Raw genomic sequence first — 18,385 nt, 5'->3', positions numbered from 1 at the left:
ACAGGTGACTCTAATAAAGCACTGTGAGATGTATTAAAATTCTCCAGGGATACCAGTAGCATCGTTCTTCTCACTGTCCCCCAGCTTCTCTGCTCTTTGTAGCCCAGAGCTGAGAGCAATGGGGGGAGATCCAGTTTTTAAGAGGGCACCAGCTGCAGCCATCATTGCAGCCACTTTAGTTAGATCTTCCCCGTGGCATTTTTCCAGGAGAAGAAAAGAGCATACAAGCCTGGCTATTTTTTTCTATAGTCAATGCATGTGATTAGTGGTATTTATAAAAACCACGCAGAAAACAGCATCTCAGGAAAAGTAAAAGTACAGGCAGATGTGCTGAACGAAAGGAGAAATTAACAGACTTTGAAGTCAGCAAAAGTGCCTGATTAAGGATTTAAAAAGCAGAATTTTGCAATTTGGCTGTGCTATGGATTTCTAAAGCACAATTCAACAATGGCTTTTGAGGCCTACTGGAAGCTATTCTGTAAATGACTGCAGGTGTACTGCCATCTGAAAATACTGGTAATGTTGTCATTGTTTCTAGGATGGAAAGAAGGAAACTTCACCAGCAAAAATGTTACAACAAAATAAGTGGGAGAAACTCATACTAGCCCACTCAAATCTTCTCTTTCCGTCCTTTAAAATTCGGTCATTTCAGCTTTTTCCTTGAATTGCCCATGACTGCCTGTCCCCGTTTTTTTCATTTTTTAATGTCTTTCTCCCAAATGAGAAGATAAGCATTTAAAAGAACATTTTCCAATCCCTACTTACTACAAAACCAGTAGCAAATTGCTCATTTCGTTGCTAATTCAAGCCCAGCAATTTTGCGTTAGCATAGGAATTTAAATCTCCCTTGTAAATTACTACAGAACTAGATTTGCCCAGAACACGGAATGGGACTTGGGGCTTGTTACTCTTGATCCTTGAGCTCAAATGCAGGTTGGCAGAATCCAAGGCATGGTGATGATCTCCTCCAGCAGCCTCTAATATGTTTTGGAAACTGCCCAGAGTATAATAGGGATACATAGGTAATACTTTTTACCTGAAATGCACAGAGACAGTTTTCCTTCCATTTGTAGAAGTTGTCCTGTCAATTTAGTTGTGTTCCTTCAAGACTATAAGGGGAATCCCTTCTAGTGTCCCCACTGTACCCGTAATGTGACTGGAGTGCTCAGCGCTACAAATGCTGCATTCACTGGAGATAACAAACATTATAAATTAGGAGCAGTCTCTTTTGGTATACATATGTGTAGTGCCTAGCAGAGGGTATAGTAGGTCAAGATTTCTCATTAGCTCTGACCAGAGAAATACATAAAAATAATTCCAATGGGAGGAGAGTGACACTAAAAGACATCCAAACACCGGGGCATGAAAAGGTGCCAGTTTTTATCCAAGTATTTTATACATTTTTAAAACACACAAATGGAATTAATATGTCTAAATATTCATTGCTTAAGGTGCCTTTCTTTGACATTAAAAGCAGTGCACATAGATTCCTCGTTTTACCTGATAGCTTTCATTAGCGCTCTATCTGAAATCCACACCTCCTGCTAGCAAGGACAGAACCGCAATACTCATTAGGACTCTCCCTTCAGAGGAAGCTGGGTGAAAAAGCCCTAGACTTTTATGCTGCAGTAGAAGGTGAAAATGTTACCAGATGAACAATTCTTTCCAGCAGTGCTTCGGCTAGACTCACCATGTAATTGAAGATTTTATTGTAAGCCATCAAGCCCCATTATTTCCCATCCAGGAGTCTTCGCTTTTCAACTCCTCACTCATCCAAAGCCATACTTGCTGAGAAGTGCAGAGTCAGCAGGAAAGGTGGACAACATGAATGATTAAAATGGAGGCTGAGTTCCCATTTGCTACTGAAGAGAAATGGTTTGCCCAAAAATATGGTGAGATGGGGCATCAGAGATGCTCCAAAAGGGGTGGCATTTCTGGTCTCTGGGAGGATTGTTCATGACAGGGATATTAAAATATTCAGTTTAGAAAGGCAAGCTATCGTGATTTCCTTTGGAAACACTCGGCTGTGGATAACATTGGAGAGGTGTGTTTGGCAAAGGTAGAATCTGCTAACAAGTAACAGTTAGCTCATGAAAGGGGATCTGCACTGTGTATGCACATGTGAATTACCCACAGGATAACTATGTTATACAGAATATTATCTCAGTAGCAAAGACAAGCACTCAGAAATGAGAAAATTGAAAAATTAAAGTTAGCTTTGATTTTTAATGTAGTTGTGCCATTAAAGACTATCAAGGGCCATGTTTTCGTGGCTTCCTTGTGTATTCAGTGTTAAGGATGGATGGTGCTCGTGTTCTGTACTTTGCTTTCTTCCTTTGTTCAATCTTGTTTTCTTATTTTTTGTGCATTAAGCAAATCCTGTTTTGAATCAGGAATTATTAATTTCCATGTGACATTAACCAGCCCAGCATCATAATATTTTTTCAGACATTATTAAATTTATTTTCACAAACCACTCTGAGTTAAGGGATCTGTTACCACTCCCTTAATAGAGATGTGGTCTTGTGGCACAGAGATTACAAAAATCTTATTTTGAGTGCTTAAAGTGAGAGAGATTTCAGAGAACTTGACTCCTCAGAATGCAGAGAATTATAAAACACACAAAGCGTGACCAGCATAACTTCATTTGCAGTGAGGGCTCAGCACATTTACAGACCAGATCCCCGGTGTCAGTCTCCAATGAATGAGGGACTGAAACTACTGGACAACTGTGAAACATTAGGTTGAAAAAACTTAATTAATGTAATATATGACTCTATCACTTGCAAGAATAGAGTCCAGTTCTGCAAAGCAGCATTCTTCTGCCTTAACTGTTTGATCTTTTCACTTTCTGTAACCTTCACATGGTAGCTTGGCATCTTTCAATGCCTGAAACATGTAAAGCACATGTTCTGCAGGCAGGTCTAGTTCACAGAAAACAAACCCAGTGTATCTCTGAGTCACAGAGTGACTCCAACATGTTGAACGAGACAGAAATCCTGGGCGGGGGGAAGAGTATGTGGTTATGCAATTAAAGTCAGTCTCATAATGCATCTGTACAAGAGGACGAAGAGCAAATAAGCAGCGTGAGCTCTGGTTTGTCCTTTTTGATTTCTCTTGTAAAATAATAATAACAATAACAACAATAACAACAATAATAACATTAATAATAATAATAATAATAATATCCCTCTCTTGCACTTTATATACCCTATACACATCTCTAACGGAAAGGGAAGAAATTCCATCACCAGTTACCACCCTGAGGTGCCATCAGCGAGGCGGTGAGCTCCAGGCTCCCTTCACAGACCCCGTGCTCCCAGTGACGGAAGGGCTGACCTCGGCAGCCCTCTGCAGAGGCTCAGGTGAGATGGGCACCGGGAGCTGCGCCTGCAGGAGAGGGGGTATTCCACGCTCTGTGCAGCAGATTGGTAGATTGTGGTTCTCAGTCTAGATAAAAAGCTTGTTAATCTTCAGTGCGTGTATATTCTTCCACCCACTGAGTGTTGTTCTTCACCCTATAAATGACTGGTGATGTCACTTAAGAGTCAAAATGCCAAGGACCAAACCTCAGGACAGGAAACGTGCAATGTTCTGGTTGCGTGATCTCAAATATCCTGTATTATTCCCACACGTAATCTAAATGAGAGCTACCTCAATGCGACCAGGCTGGGTGTGATGGTGAGCAGGAACCTGCAGCCCTCATCTCCTCCACTTTGAAAGCGAACAGCAATTACCAGAGGGCCAAGGCGGGGTGAAAATGGTTGTAAAATGCCCGTATCTCTGTTTTTGAGCAAACAGCTTAGAATCAGCATTACAAGCGCATTTAGTTTTTATCACTAACACCGACATTCTGGCTACTCATGGGTAAAAAGCCGGTCACCTTGCCGTTGTGCAGGGAAGCTGGAGCAGCACAGCCCCGCACTTCGCGCTTGTATTTCCCAGCCAGTGGCTACGTGATGGAACCAGGGTCACTCGCCCGGCCCGGCCCCGCCCCGCCCCGCCCCGCCCCGCCCCGCCCCGCCCCGCCCCGCCCCGCCCCGCCCCGCCCCGCCCCGCCCCGCCCCGCCCCGCCCCGCCCCGCCCCGCCCCGCCCCGCCCCTTTCCCCTCCCCGCCGGGCGTGGCGCCACTCTCGTTCCCCGCCTCTCTTGCCGGTGGCACTCTACCCCGTTTCCGGTCCTCGCCTCCTCCCCTGTGAGGGCGGTAGGCGGAAGTGCGCGGTGCGGCCATGGCGGCGGTGGATATCCGAGGTAGGGCCGGGGCTCTGTGGGGTTGTGCGCGCTCGGGGCTTCCCGCTACCGCTCCTGGCGAGGCTGGGCCGCTCCCCGCGGCTCCGGGCCATTGGGGGCCGTCTCCGTGTCGCGCTCTGGGCTCTGTTCCGCCACCGGGCGCGGCAGGAGCTGCGCGGAGCGGCCGGGAGTTCCGGGGAGCGCGGAGGAGCCGCTGCCGCCGTGGGGCTGAGGGAGCAGGGTGGGGTGATGGCAGCTGTCCTGGTTATTGGCGTGCTAATAGTATTCGCTCCAAGGGGCGTCCGGATGACTGGAAGAGCAGGTGCGGCCGGAGCCGTGCGGGTTGTGGAGCTGCTTCGTTATTAGTGCTCGTCAGGGGTGGTGGGGCTACTGAGTTTGTATGTGTTTGAAAACTCTGCACAAGAGGGTTTAGCATCATTGTTGGTTGATCTATGTCATGAGGAGGAACTAGGAGGAAAAGCTGTGTCCAAAAAGCAGTTTTGCTGGGCGTGAGGCAGACTGGGAGGGGGTGTCCAGGGACACCTGGGGAAAAAAACAAAAGCCTCCCTTTTGCTACATTTCTGCCTTTTCAGGTAGAATAAGGAAGTCCCGAAGTGAGACGGTAACATAAAATTTAGAAAGGAGAGTTTTAATTCTGGAATGTGGAGGAAAGTGGGAAACACTGACATGTGTGGGACTTGCACAGAGTTAAATGTTGAGTTTGTCTGGTTCTTAACAGCACTTCGGGTGGATGTGATGAGGTAGGCCAGGTGTTAGGACAGCCAGAAACACAGCTGAAGTAACTGAGAACAGGAAAAGTTTGGGCGAGAATTCAGGGATATGAACAGAAAGAATGTTTTGAAGGAGAAGGGGTGATATTTGAATGAATTATTAAAGAAGATTTACATTGTAAGCAATATACAGGTTAAATTACTGTGACAAGTTTGAGAGAGGAAGAGAGAGTTGCGAGTCAATGAGAATGGAAAGTATTTTTCTCTATAAGAGTGCCTGAATGGAGTCGCACTGAAAGCCTATGTGGTGGAGTCTCAGAATGACCAAGAGCAGAGATTTAGGAAAAGCTCCTGAGGGGTTAATTTTGATAATGCCACAGAGGTTTTCTCCTCTTTTTCTTCAGATTCTTACTTAATGATGTCTGTAGTCCTGTTTGCTTTTCTGCCAGCCTTGTTTCAAATTGCAGGAAGGAGCTATGTGGACAATTAATGGCAGAAGTGCTGTATTAAGTTATTAGCTGGTGTGAGAAACTTCTGCCTCAATCCAGACCATTTACACTCCCTCAGAGTCTTCTGTGGTTCAGTATATTGAGTTTGAAGCCTGATTTTTAAGTTGTCAAACTACTTTTCCTCTCAGTTTGTCAAAGAGTACTGTTGGGCTTTCAACTAATGAGGCCAAGTACAGCACATTGTGTGAATTGATCTCTTATTTCTTGCCATGGTTTGCTGGCTTGTCTCCCAAATTGTTGTGACAATCATGGCAGATTGGTAGTGTTGTCAGAAGCACTTTACTTCTCCATCTGTGATGCAAATCCCACAAAAAATGCTTTTGAGCAAGATGTCCTGTTTTTGAAAGGAACAGGGAAGTAGGAATACCATCCTTTCTCATATCCAAAATAAACAGAAGTACCTCCTTCTTAGTGAGAATAAACATGCATGTCAGTTCATGGATGGCTTTGTTTTTCCTCGACTTTTTTTTCAAGAATAGTTTAAGAGAACAATCTCACTAGTTATAAAGGCAATTATTGGCACTGAGCAGCTATGGATAATTGAGCCTTAGAGCCTAACTTTATATGCTGTCTTACAATAAATTTATCAGTCTATATACAGCATTGTGGATATATATGTGTATATATATGTATGTGTGTATATATGTATATATATAAAAAGCTTGCCTGACATTCCTCTTGAGAAATATTGTTAATCATACAAGCAAGAAAAGTTTGCGTTTGAAATGTAATAAGAGAATTTATTATGGCAAGAATGCAAGCACTTAAGATTTTGGTTTTGTTGGGAAGGAAAGCTTGTCTTTTGGTTTCGAAAGGCATTTAGGATAATTCATGCTAGCACAACTTAAGTGCTTCATAATGGATCTTAGAGCCGTGTTTCTGAGATTTCCTTTTTGTAGTGAGGAGAGAGAATAATGTATGTGAAATAAGATGAATGCCTCTAGACTTTTTTTGGTCCCCCTGCCTTCTGTGGAAGAGTTAGGTTGGCAGTTCTGAGAATAACATGGCAAAATGATTTACACATGACTATTTACGCTGCATTTTTCCTAGTTTGCTGGGCAGCTAGTGTTACTTTATCAACTGTTCCTCAGAGAAGCTGCTCATATTATATGAGCTGACACTTTTGGAACTGATCCAGTCATCCCTGAGCATGCAGAGTTGTCACAGAAGTAAAATATTCACAGTGGAATGATAAGTGAGAGTTCTGGGTGTACATATAATGTATGAATGTAAGGGAATGGTTCCTGTGAGAAGGGAATTTCAGCTCTTTATTCAGTTTTCAATGACTTCTCACCACTTCTGTTTTTTAATTCCAAACAAAGCATGCCTTTGCATATTGCTTTCTTGTGTCTTGGGAATTCTATTTGCTGCTGCAATTTAAAATGGATGAATTTCAGGGTTTTTCAGGGTGCATCATGGATCTTCAACATTAGCAGATTTGTTGACTATAGAACAAATTACTGACACTAGTTTCTTGGTGTCCTTGCAGAACATAATTTTGCTGCAGTGTGATAATAAAATCCAGTGATTTTAATTCAAATGTCCCAAATCTGTAGGAACTTATCTGATGTATAATGATTTGCAGATTACAGTGTTTATTTTGTTTATAAAGCTTGCTATTTTATGTGATTGTTAATACTCCTTGGTTAGATTTCTGTAATATCCACTTGAGTTATGGAATAAGAAATTTGCTGCAGGCAATTCGGCAGATAATTGTGGAATCAGAATCCATTGTTTAAGACTACTGGGAAACATCTGCCCAAAGATAGCATCTTTGTGTATGTTGGGTTTTTTTAATTATAGATTTCACTCACATTAAAAAAAATAGTCTTTGAAATATGACAGTATCAGCTGCTATGATATCATACAGATATGTATTTTAATAACATAATTTCTTGAAGTGTTAACAATGCCACTACTTTGTTTCACTCAGTAGTTTACTCACTGGCAAAAGAAAACTCTTAGTAATTAATAGATCTCTGCAGTGTTTTGCCAATTTTCAGTATCATAGTTTACAGCTTGGGAACTATTTTTGTAAGAAAGAAACTGTTCTAAATGTAACCAGGCTCAGGTTTAGTGTGAGTTGTATCACTTCCCCCCCCACCCTGCCCTCAACTGATCCTAGCTTAGTTTAGTATCATATCAAGGTTGGAAGGGACCTCAAGGATCACCTGTAAATTCAACTTACCAGAGACCTTGCTTTGAAAAGGAACCATGCTTTGGCTTTGTCTTTCTGCTAAGCTAATGCTGCAGTTCATAAAATAAGCTGTATATAATACTACTAAGTAGATGTAGTATGGTAGTATTTTATATGGTAATTAACTAATTAATTAACTAATTAACTCCCACCAATGCAGCGCACACACATGTGCACACAGACCCTGCTCACATTCTCAAACCATAAAGGTATAACAGAAGCTAGTGGTCAAGGAAGGAGAAGTGCAGTAATAAAGACTATATTTACATTGTGTACCTACACAGAACTGCAGAAGGTTAAAGGATATAAATTATTATTTGAACTCTGTGAAACACATTCTTAATTAGAACTGGTTTGTCTGAGGCTGTGTTCCACCTCCTTACCCTGCTATAATCATTAACTGGTGGCAATTTACTCTTGGAGATGTTTGTAGTGTTTCTGGCTGCTTTTGTACTCAGTGTAGATTTCTTTTCTCAGATAATCTCTTGGGAATTTCCTGGGTTGACAGCTCCTGGATTCCAATACTAAACAATGGGAGTGTGTTGGACTATTTCTCAGAGCGAAGTAACCCGTTCTATGACCGAACATGTAACAATGAAGTCGTCAAAATGCAACGGATGACCTTGGAGCATTTGAAGTAAGTTGTAATTCAGAACTGCTACCTGTGCAGTGTCCTTTCTCCTTCCTTCCAGAGGCTTTGGTAGTTGAATAGAAACATGCTGGAAATCTGCTTCTGTTCTATGCTTTTTAATTCTACCATTTGCCAGGGAGCCCAGATTTTTTTGTATTTGCATGTCTTCTGCTTCCTCTTATACCATTTCGAGGAGGTGTTGAGCATGAAGAATTCTATGTATATCTTGAGATTGCAGTCAGTCACCTTCTACGTATTTCTTTGAATTAGAAAAGCTCTCTTCTCTCATCTTCCTAGCTCAACAGAACCTGAGTAATGGTAATGTAGCTAAATATTTATCTATGGTGAGTAGGGTTTATGTCAAAGGATACTTAGAGTTCATAAATAGTGAATATCCTGCTGACCGCATGCCATAATTAGTACATAATTCCTCCAAGGAGCTGGCTTTATAGTATAGATAATAAAAGCAGTGAGTGTTGTAAATAAATTGATCACAGATGGTTGTGTAATGAGATTGCAGCATGTGCAAGTTAACTTTCCTTGCAGTTCCCCATCTGCAGCACAAGTGAGGTATTTGAGAACTATTTAAAGACTCCACAATATGATAGGGAGCATGCAAGCTGAGCTAAAAGTTCATTGGTAAAGTCACTTGTGCTCAGATGTGGTTGTGGAGGGGCTTTTGCATCAGACATGTAGATATTCACATCAGACACTGGTCCTCTGTTTCTGTGTTTAAATGACATCTCTATGATGATAGATTGTGTTATCTTTCTTGCTGTTTGTTTGTTAACATGTTCTACTTAAATGTTGTGTCAGGTGGTTGTATCTCCCTTCGCAGCTACATTTTGATAGCTCAAGAAATCCTATGCCTTTATTTGCTGCACGTGATATAGAAGAGCTTCCAGAGCATCAGAACTTGATCCCATTACTGCCAGGCCATTTGCTAGCTTTTCACATCCTACGGATTTTACTTGGAGGAAGATATTTATTCTGATTGCCTCTTTTTCAGCCAGATGGTTGGGGTGGAATATATCCTCCTTCATGCTCAAGAGCCCATTCTCTTCATTATCCGGAAGCAGCAGAGGCAATCTCCAACACAAGGTAAGGTCACTGAGTTCTTGTCACTGTTCAGAAGGCCGATCAGTTAGCTGCTTTTATCTGTTCCTGATTTGTGTTTAAGCACTTCTGGTTCCCCTTTTCTGTATCTTAAATATAAGTAAAAAGGTATGGGGCTTTGTGGTGGAGTGGAGATATTGTCTGGCAGAGTGACCTCTAATGTGCTAATAGCAGGGATTGCCATCTTGTGGTGAGATGTGAAGAATGCAATGAGAAAGTGCTGCCCTGTGGTAGGTATATTTTGCCGTGGGAAATTTATAAGTGTTCATGCCATGTTGTATTTATCTGTTAGGCTATGCAAGAGTTCTTATTTAATTATTTGAATGTAAGGCTAACAATATCTTTGCTTGGGGCTGATGAGCTTTGTTTGAGCTAATAATCTGAAGTGGCTAGTATGGGATTGATTTATTTGTTGTTCATTCATTTTACTGAACCATGATTTCCATTAGCTAGGGAGAGGGATCATTCATCCTTCTGTTTGTGTCGCAATACTCTCTTGTTTTGCATTATTTCCACCTTCAACTGTGGAGTGGTTATACGGCTGAGTAGGATCTTGTCAGTAGAAGACCATGACGCATGTAAAAAATTACCACAAGATACTGCAAATGCTGGTTGATTTGGTTATTCCTTGGAGAACTGAGTATTTTGGAATCATGAGGGAATCTTGTGACAACAGTACCACTCTTCCTTAGTGTCACCGATGACCTTTCCAAGTTTTAATTTAAATACATTAGCACTTTTTTTTTCCATTTGCATGCAGCTGGCTTCATTATTCCTTTTTAACCTTAAATGTGAGTGTGCATGTGTGATTATTTTAAAAAGTAACCACACTTCAATAGTTATTGGACTGTCTTCTGTGTTTACTGCATGTATATCTAAAAGAATTGGGTTATTTCAGAGTAATTCTGCCCTTCTTCTCTGTAAAAGTTAATGCTAGTTTTTTCTTAACTGTTTTTTTAGTGACTTAGGCTATCCATATGCATTTTGGTCCTGTGCAGGACTTTGTCTTTTCTAGGAATGCTGCTTATTTGCTTATGTCAGGTAATGGCTTCTTTATATTGCAGTTTTATACTGAAAAAAAAGTCCTCCTTTTGATAGATCTTCAAGTTGTTTCTTTATTAAAGCTTTTGAAGCTAGCTTTTAAAAGGTGAGTATGGAAATATCATGAAGCCCTTAATTTCCTGTTTTGACACTTTTTAAGTTTAAGAGTAGAGTTGGAGTTTCCACCATATGTGCGTTCAGACTTCTTCTGTAATGCAAATGTATGTTTGGAACTTAACTGGGACTTGTTTCCCATTTTGACTGTACAGATTGTGCTAGATACATTGCTGGAGTCACGTAGTTCCTTAGGAACTGGTGCAGGTCTGTCTTACGACTTCTGTGTGTGGTTTTTTTTTTTTTTTAAGGTATATTTATATTTTAAATTCTTTAAGCCAAGTTTTTGCCTATTTGAAGTGGTTTTGGAAAAATCTTTAGATCCACTGACTAGGGAGAGTTACCTGTCTAGGAAAGTACAGAGTTGTGAGACAGTAAAGCTTCTGTTCTCTCTCTTGCTTCATTTCTAAGGAAATGCTGAGAATCCTATTTCTTTTGGGGAGAAGTGGGTACTGACTGTGATATGCACCCAGCTGTCTTGGTCTGTTAATTTAGGCAGGTGTCTAAGCTTCATAAAATGCAAGTACTGGATGAATTGGGTCCTGTCAGTAAAAAAGTTGAGACGGAATGTATTAATAGAGATGGAGGAACTGGGACAAAGGTGCCGCAGGTAAGATCCTTAGGAATGTGAAGCTGATAGCATCGCTGTAGTTTCTCAGCTGAAGAATGTTTGGCAGAGTATTATGGAGGCAGTTGTCGTGTTCCTCTACTGCAACGCTAATGAAGTTTTCATGGGTCAGTAGAGGTTCCAAGTCTGATTTAGCAAATGCCTTTGGAAGATTGTCTTTTTTGTCAGAATGTTATTTAGAAAGGCATACTCTGTGTGTAGCTGCCATCGAGTCTGGGAAATCAAGCTAAGAGGACTCTACAAATTGAAGAAAGCTGGGGCCAAAATAATGAGATCTTATGTTGTTGTGGGTTTCTACCAGTAGCAAAGGCAAGTGGAACTACTTCCAGTGCAGTTCACTTGACTCCTCTTGGGTTGCTCTGAAAACCTCAACTCTTGTAAGGCCAAATAGTTGTCCACAGTAGGACAGGACTTAAAGCTGATGTTTTACTGTCTGTAAAGCAGACATTGTGTGCCTGTTGTTGTTGGGGGGTTTGTTTGTTTGTTCGTTTTGTTTTTATTGTGTTGTGTTGCATTTTTTTCCCTTACCAGTCTGTGGCAACAGTGCAAATAAAGCAACTTGAAGGAAAAAGTTAAAAAGAGAAAATTTGGATGAGATGAATATTGCAATTTCTGCTATTCCTGTTGAAATTCAGCAAAAAATGCAGAGTCTTCAGCTAGAGCTTTATACTGATCCTGCTTTTTTTTTTTTTTTTTTTCCCCCCCCCACAGTTATGCCGATGGCTGACTACTATATTATTGCTGGAGTGATTTATCAGGCGCCTGACTTAGGGTCTGTCATTAACTCCAGAGTTGTAAGTGTTCTGTGCATTACATGTATGCCAGTCTATATCTGCTTCTACTTTTGGCTATTCCTCGGGCTATTTCAGTCCCTATTTATCTGTTTTGAGTAAAGATCTCATGTGGGATACAGTAACTTAAACCAAACCCCACTACTTAATATGGTATGTATCCCACACGGAAGTGAAAGAACCTGGGAGAGTGCGATATGGTCCAAAAAGTATGATACATTCTTTAATGATGAAGGGGCAGAATAACTGAACCTATGCAATTGATGGAACAGCATGAAGTTTGAATAATCAGAAGAAAAATCAAATGACAAATACATATGAAATAGTAATTAAAAACATATTCAGTGAAGCTCTGTTTGGAATGTTAACATTAAAATAATGTAATAAACCTCATTTAAAGAGAAATATGTTTGAAGTTAATGTGGTATTTCTTTTTAAATTGCATACTTGAGTTTGTTTTGATTTCTTCTGTTGTAGTAAACTACTACTTCTGACTACCTGAAGTCAGGAAGTTTGTCAGTTTACAAAAGCACTTCAGGAAGGGTCTTATAAGAGCCTGTTAGATATTACATTCTTGGTCCAAAACTAGATGTCCCATGTTCCCTTCCCAGAACAAAAATGAATATAGAATACTAATTTTAAAATCCCTGGTTTCAAAAATTTATACTGTATCTTCTCCTTAAATTCTGAACACTGTCTTATGTTCTTGTTCTTGAAGCTCACTGCAGTGCATGGAATTCAGTCTGCTTTTGAAGAAGCTATGTCCTACTGTCGCTATCACCCATCCAAGGGCTACTGGTGGCATTTCAAAGATCAAGAAGAACGAGGTATGATTCCTAGTTGCTCCTGTTGCTTTGGGAGAGGGCGGGTAATGCAGGGAAAAGCTTGAGGTAATGCGTAGTGATGGTGTAGAGATGAGGTTAAGTGCCTGTCTGATGATGGGGTTGTGATGATGAAGGGTTAGTGCTCCTTGTCAGATGGAAGGAATGTTGCTTTTTTGTGCTAGTGAGGATGAACATCAGACATGGGTGGGAGACAAAAATGTTGAGCTGTGTGTCAACAAAGTGGGCAACTCTTCCACCCACTGGACACCAAAGTACATTTTAAGAAGCCAAACCAGTTTGCAAGGAGGTAAGAATTATCCTTAATCTGTCTTCCACAAAGAAATAACTTATGTCAAAGGGAGAATGTAGCTGAAGTTTAGAGGAGAGACAAATACCAACTTGTCATACAAGGAGCTGCTGAGCAGAACCTTTAATACAGCTTCCTCTTACATTTCTATGACTTGCAGAGAAAGCTAAACCAAAAGCCAAGAAGAAAGAAGAACCAAGTTCTATTTTCCAAAGACAACGGGTAGATGCTTTGCTTTTAGACCTAAGGCAAAAGTTTCCACCCAGATTTGTTCAGGTATGACACTTACGGGCCATAGTATTACTGTAACTTAGAACTTCAGGCAGTTCTGAGCACCTGAACATCTGAAACTGAATGGGAATTGTGTGTGGTTTTTGCAATGATAACATTGATTAGATAATAAATTTGAAATGGAAGGCTCTGACTGGAGTATAGAATAAACCTTTGTAACTGAGGCAGTCATTATGACTTTGGCAAAACTACGAGGGACAAATTTTGGTATACAAATTCCTTATCTAATCACAGAGGGTCTGTTCTTATCAGCCATCAGATTTTGCTGCTGCTTCCAGTTTCCTCCTTTGTGAGCTCAGTCAAGCCACCACAGCTATTTTGTTTTAGTTACTCCATTGTTCTGGAGGCTTATTGATTAGCGTGGAAATTCTTGGCGTCCTGCGAAGTTGTTGTGATTACCTCTGTCTTTAGTAGCCATTTGTTCCACCAGGTTTTCTGCTTGGGAGCAAAGGAAATAATGTTTACAGCATCTCACAAAACTGTTTACTCCTCAGATGTGAGAGAGACTGGCTAGCTGTGTATTTTTTGCTTTAGCGCTTTTTAGTTGTCAGAGGAAAAACTGGATGTTATAAAATGTTAATTGGATTTTGTTTAATGTGTATTTAGAGATCCCTTCTACCCTTAACTCTTATGTACAAGGGTCATTGCTTGGTTTATATTACTAAGTGAGTAGTAGGAAGGGTTAAGAATTATGACTTTTGTTCCACTGATGTGTTGTATTTTTTTTTCTTTCTCCCCCACAGCAAAAGCCTGGAGAAAAGCCTGTCCCAGGTAAAACTCTAATATTCTCACAAGACTTAAAAAATAGGCTCTATATCGCAGTGACTTGCAGTTGCCATATAAGCTCCTTGCTGTTGAGGTGGTTAGGAATTCTGTCATTGCCTAGTTGAGCAAAGTACTAGATGAGAATTCTCTGTGACAGCCAGAGTGAAATTGAAAAATAGTATTCTGTAAGGGTGTACTGCCTGGAGGTCCAATTGCAGGAAATGGTCTTTGAAAGCAGGAAGAGGGTAAAAGGGCAAATGAGGGAATAGTCTGGTCAGTCCAGCACCTTAGTGATTTTGTGTGGTGCTACAAGCTCAAAGTGTGGGAAGGCTTTGAGTTGACCATAAGCAACCTCAGAATAGGAAGATCATAAACATTACCTCTTCAGTCTATTCCAGTTTTTTACCTGCACAGGTATGAATTCAGTCCTTTGTTGTTATTATACATTTGAAATTAATTTTGCCCCTTTGACATCAACAATATTTAAGTGCTCTGAACAGTATTTTAGGAATAAGAATTGGAGGTTTAACTTTCTTTTGCTGTTACTTCTTAAGTGGATCAAATCAAGAAGGAACCAGAACCAGCTCCTGAAGCTGTCAAGCCAGAGGAAAAAGAGACTGTAAAGAATGCTCAGCAGAGTGCTGGCACTAAAGGACCACCTGAAAAACGGATGAGACTCCAGTGAAGGGAGAAGTTGTTACACTTCTGGATTAGTCCAGTACCTGGAAAACAGGAAATTCTGGCTCCCCTTTCTTTATATTTAAGCTCTTCAACTGAGACTGATTCAAGGACTGAAATCCGTGTAACAGCTTTTTTTGTAGAAACCTGTCACACAAATGTTAACATTGGGATATGAGCTGCCTCAAAGGTGTGTTCGGTCTTCATCTTATTTTGAATGTTGGATTCTGAAGATGGACATATTTTGCAGCCTCCTGAAATCTCTACAAACTCTTACATCCCTTATGTCTTGGTTTCCTATGTAAAAAGAAAAAACTTTATGTATATAAAAAAAGATCTGAATTCTTGGCAAATAAAACTCCTGCTGTAATGCCTTTCTTAAATGCACTTTGTTAGTAGCAAATATGCCATATGTGCTGGCAGCATTTTTTATGCTCGAATATCAGAATATATTGTGTGCTATTTTGAGGAAGAAAAGTTCAACTAAAGGATTTAGGCTGCCTGCTATAAATTGCTGTGCCTTTAGTATGCTTGGGATACAGATAAAAGATTTGATAACTGGAGGCTGAAGTCTATGTAATTAGATGTCAGACTGCTCTCAGTCTCTAAATGTTCTTGGGCACTTATTTTACTTAATGGCTAAGTTGTTCTTTTTATTATAGAAGCTAGTGTTCTGTGAGTGAGATTTATGATGACATAAACAGCCTAAAATGTCTTGCTCTTGCACACTCAGTGAAGCTGTTTATATTTCTCCTTTTTCACTGTAACTCAAATACATCAATTACATTGCTTCCTCTGTGCTTCTAGCACTTTCTGGTTGCATCTGATCACCTTGATTAGTCATCTGCCTTTTAGACCTGAGGAGGTAGGGCAGTAGAAGAGAAACATCACTGACAGCTCTACACTTTGCTTTTTAAGCATGGTGGTTACACAAACCTTTCTCTTTGTCTTTTTCCTTTTTTTTTTTTTCAGAAATTTAGAAGTCATCTGTTGCTGAGAAATGACAATTGGTTTGGGTTTGTTTTTTCATTGAAGTAATGTAGCAATCCTTGAAATATAGAATCATAGAGTACCAGGTTGGAAGGAATGACAAGGGTTATCTGGTCCAACCTTTCTTGGCAAAAGCACAGTCAGATAAGATGGCCCAGCACCCTGTGCAGCTGAATCTTAAAAGTGTCCAATATATTGGGGAACCCACCTGCTTTCTTTTCACAACTGTTACCTACTTTCTTGTATTAAATTGTAGTAAGTGAGAAAAAGGTCTGTACATAGCAAACAAAATGTAGATAGGAAGACTAAGACATGCTTAGATAACCTCAAAACAAATTTGGCACAGCCATAACAGACTCTTTTCTGTTTCATTAACTAGTAGTTGTGGGTAGCTACTGAATGGTGGAAGGAGCCATCTAATTTTTGACCTGTAATCCAAAGCTTTAACATTGAAAATGTAGATGAGCCAATAGGTGTTTGCTGTAAGTGCAGATACAGATGTAAAATTCATATATGAGTGTTATTAAGTCTGTATTGGCTTTATTTCATAACTGAGTGCATCAAGTTTGAAGAACTATTTCTCCAGATGTTGATGGAAGTAGATAACAAGCTAGTGTGAACTCGAACTCTTAAAATACATGAAAATACAGAAAGCAGTGATTTTTTTTTTTTGATTTTTTTTTTTTTTTTTGTGGTGGTGGTTTTGTTTTGGGTTTGTGGTTGGTTTTTTTTTTTTTGATGCTCAAAGCAAGACAGCTAATTGTTCAGCATTGAATAATTACAAGGTAGTAGTACTTCATTTAGAACAAAAGAGTATTTATTCTTTCTTGTATTAAAGAAGTTCCTCTGAAAGCAACGAGCTCAGGAAGCACCAAAGCCATGATGGAAAGGGGGATCTCCGGAAATGAGGCATGAGTGGTGAGGAATCTCGAGTCCTTCCTGGATTTTTGATATTCAGAGTAAAGTCCTTGGAAAAGGCCATTAAAGCAGCTGAATTTCTCTATGGTTATTCATACTACTAAGAACCTGTATGTCACTTGAAAAAACTTAAGCAAGGAAGATGATTAGCCTGCACTGTAATGAAGATCTAGGGTGGTTTTTTTTAATTTCTTCAAGGGAGAAAAATTACTCATACACCAAGGAAAGATTTAACATTACTAGCAGAAGAAAGATATCTTGCTTATTGCTGAAGGCACATAAAGCTGTGGTCAAAAATGGATGCAAGAACACATAGTATGCTCTAAGTATTCTACCAGTCACTGAACTTCACCTGAAATAAAGTGTGTTGTACAGGTCAATGTCTGAAAAAGAATTCTAAAGCGGAGGGGCTTGAAGAAGGGCAATGAAATGAGTAGGAGAAAGTTTCTCCCATTAAGTCACTGTGAGGACTAAGACTTCAGTTCTTCAGGAAAGACATTGAGTCTTTATAAAACTAAGTACTGCAAAGCAGGGAGGAAAGTAGAGAACTCTTGTTCTGTCTTGCAGTGCAAGAATAGAGGGACAAATTAATGAAGCTGAGCTGGAGTTACATTTAGACCAAGTTGTTATACTCCATGCTCAGAATTTGAGCTGATTCAGAGATGAGGGTGGAACTTGAAGGGCAAACTGTTGTCACATCTGTATCTCTTAACAGCCTTTGTGCTTTCTGCAGAAATGTCTGGTATTGGCTGGTGTCAGAGGGCATTAGGAAGGATGGACTTTTGGTCCGATCCCATCTGAGTTCAAGTGCCAGCGTCTAACCTATCGAGAGGTTAGAAAGTGGCTTCCATGCATGAAACAATGCAATGTGATAAGCCTCTTCCAGGGGAATCATCTTTTCCAGAGAGAATTATATTATAAAGCAGTAAGGGAAGTTGCCAGTATGTTGACTTCTTAGTAGCTGCCCTTCAATGCCGAAGGTTTGCTATATGAGGAAATGAGGGACTGAAATATCTTCTAATTGTTTTACTTGCTGACAAGATATTATAAAATAATTTTATAAGTTAAGTGGGCTTTGATATTAACTTACTCAAGTGATATTATGTCAGATATTACTGTTAAACTCCAAGTAATTTACTGTCAAAAAGCTGTTAAGCAGCTATCTTCTAGTCAGTAATGTTTTTTCAGTCTATGAGAATCTAAGCCTTTTCTCTCTGGTATTTATACACTGTCTCCTGGTTTGGAGCCTGAGTGCTGAAGTCCAAAGTCCTTCAAAGAACCTTCAGTATTTATTAAGCTTGTAGATGAAAGGGAAATAAGCAGTTCTGAAATCTGCCCTCTGCGTCACTTTCTTTTGCATAAAGGAGAGATTTGGTTGTACAGGAGAGCTATCTCTGCTTTTGCTCTTAGATAATAACCATTCAGACTTCAAAAGGGCTTTTCTTGGCCTGAATCACAGGGTAGCAGGAGCTATAAATGACCTAGAGCTCTATTAGAAACATTCTCCTGAGAGCCTGAAAGTACATATAAATCCATGTATACACAGAACAGATATATGCATACATGTATATACATGTGCACATATGTACACATACATGCAGAAGTCCAGCTAGACTGCAGGAAG

The 18,385-nt window shown here is 40.1% G+C and overlaps 1 protein-coding gene across 1 annotated transcript; it reads left to right on the top strand.

Moving 5' to 3' along the window:
* Positions 1-4,199: 4,199 nt before the first annotated feature.
* On the top strand, positions 4,200-16,471 carry MED6 (mediator complex subunit 6). The gene is made up of 8 exons (XM_065636805.1): positions 4,200-4,251; positions 8,145-8,304; positions 9,308-9,399; positions 11,909-11,991; positions 12,707-12,815; positions 13,280-13,395; positions 14,154-14,181; positions 14,730-16,471. Exons 1-8 carry the CDS (start codon positions 4,230-4,232, stop codon positions 14,858-14,860), a joined length of 741 nt encoding a protein of 246 aa, XP_065492877.1. The 5' UTR covers positions 4,200-4,229; the 3' UTR covers positions 14,861-16,471.
* Positions 16,472-18,385: the final 1,914 nt, after the last annotated feature.

Source organism: Caloenas nicobarica, chromosome 5, assembly GCF_036013445.1.
Source record: "Caloenas nicobarica isolate bCalNic1 chromosome 5, bCalNic1.hap1, whole genome shotgun sequence".
Lineage (NCBI taxonomy): Eukaryota > Metazoa > Chordata > Aves > Columbiformes > Columbidae > Caloenas > Caloenas nicobarica.
Note: the sequence above shows the minus strand (reverse complement) of the source record. Positions and strands in the feature narration are given on the sequence as shown.

What these genes read in the sequence shown, in the direction of transcription:
- MED6 (XM_065636805.1), top strand. Translation starts at nt 4,230, where the DNA reads ATGGCGGCGGTGGATATCCGAG. An exon ending in ATGACCTTGGAGCATTTGAA is followed by an intron (nt 8,305 to 9,307) that starts GTAAGTTGTAAT and finishes CCTCTTTTTCAG; the next exon opens with CCAGATGGTTGGGGTGGAAT. An exon ending in CTGTCATTAACTCCAGAGTT is followed by an intron (nt 11,992 to 12,706) that starts GTAAGTGTTCTG and finishes TTGTTCTTGAAG; the next exon opens with CTCACTGCAGTGCATGGAAT.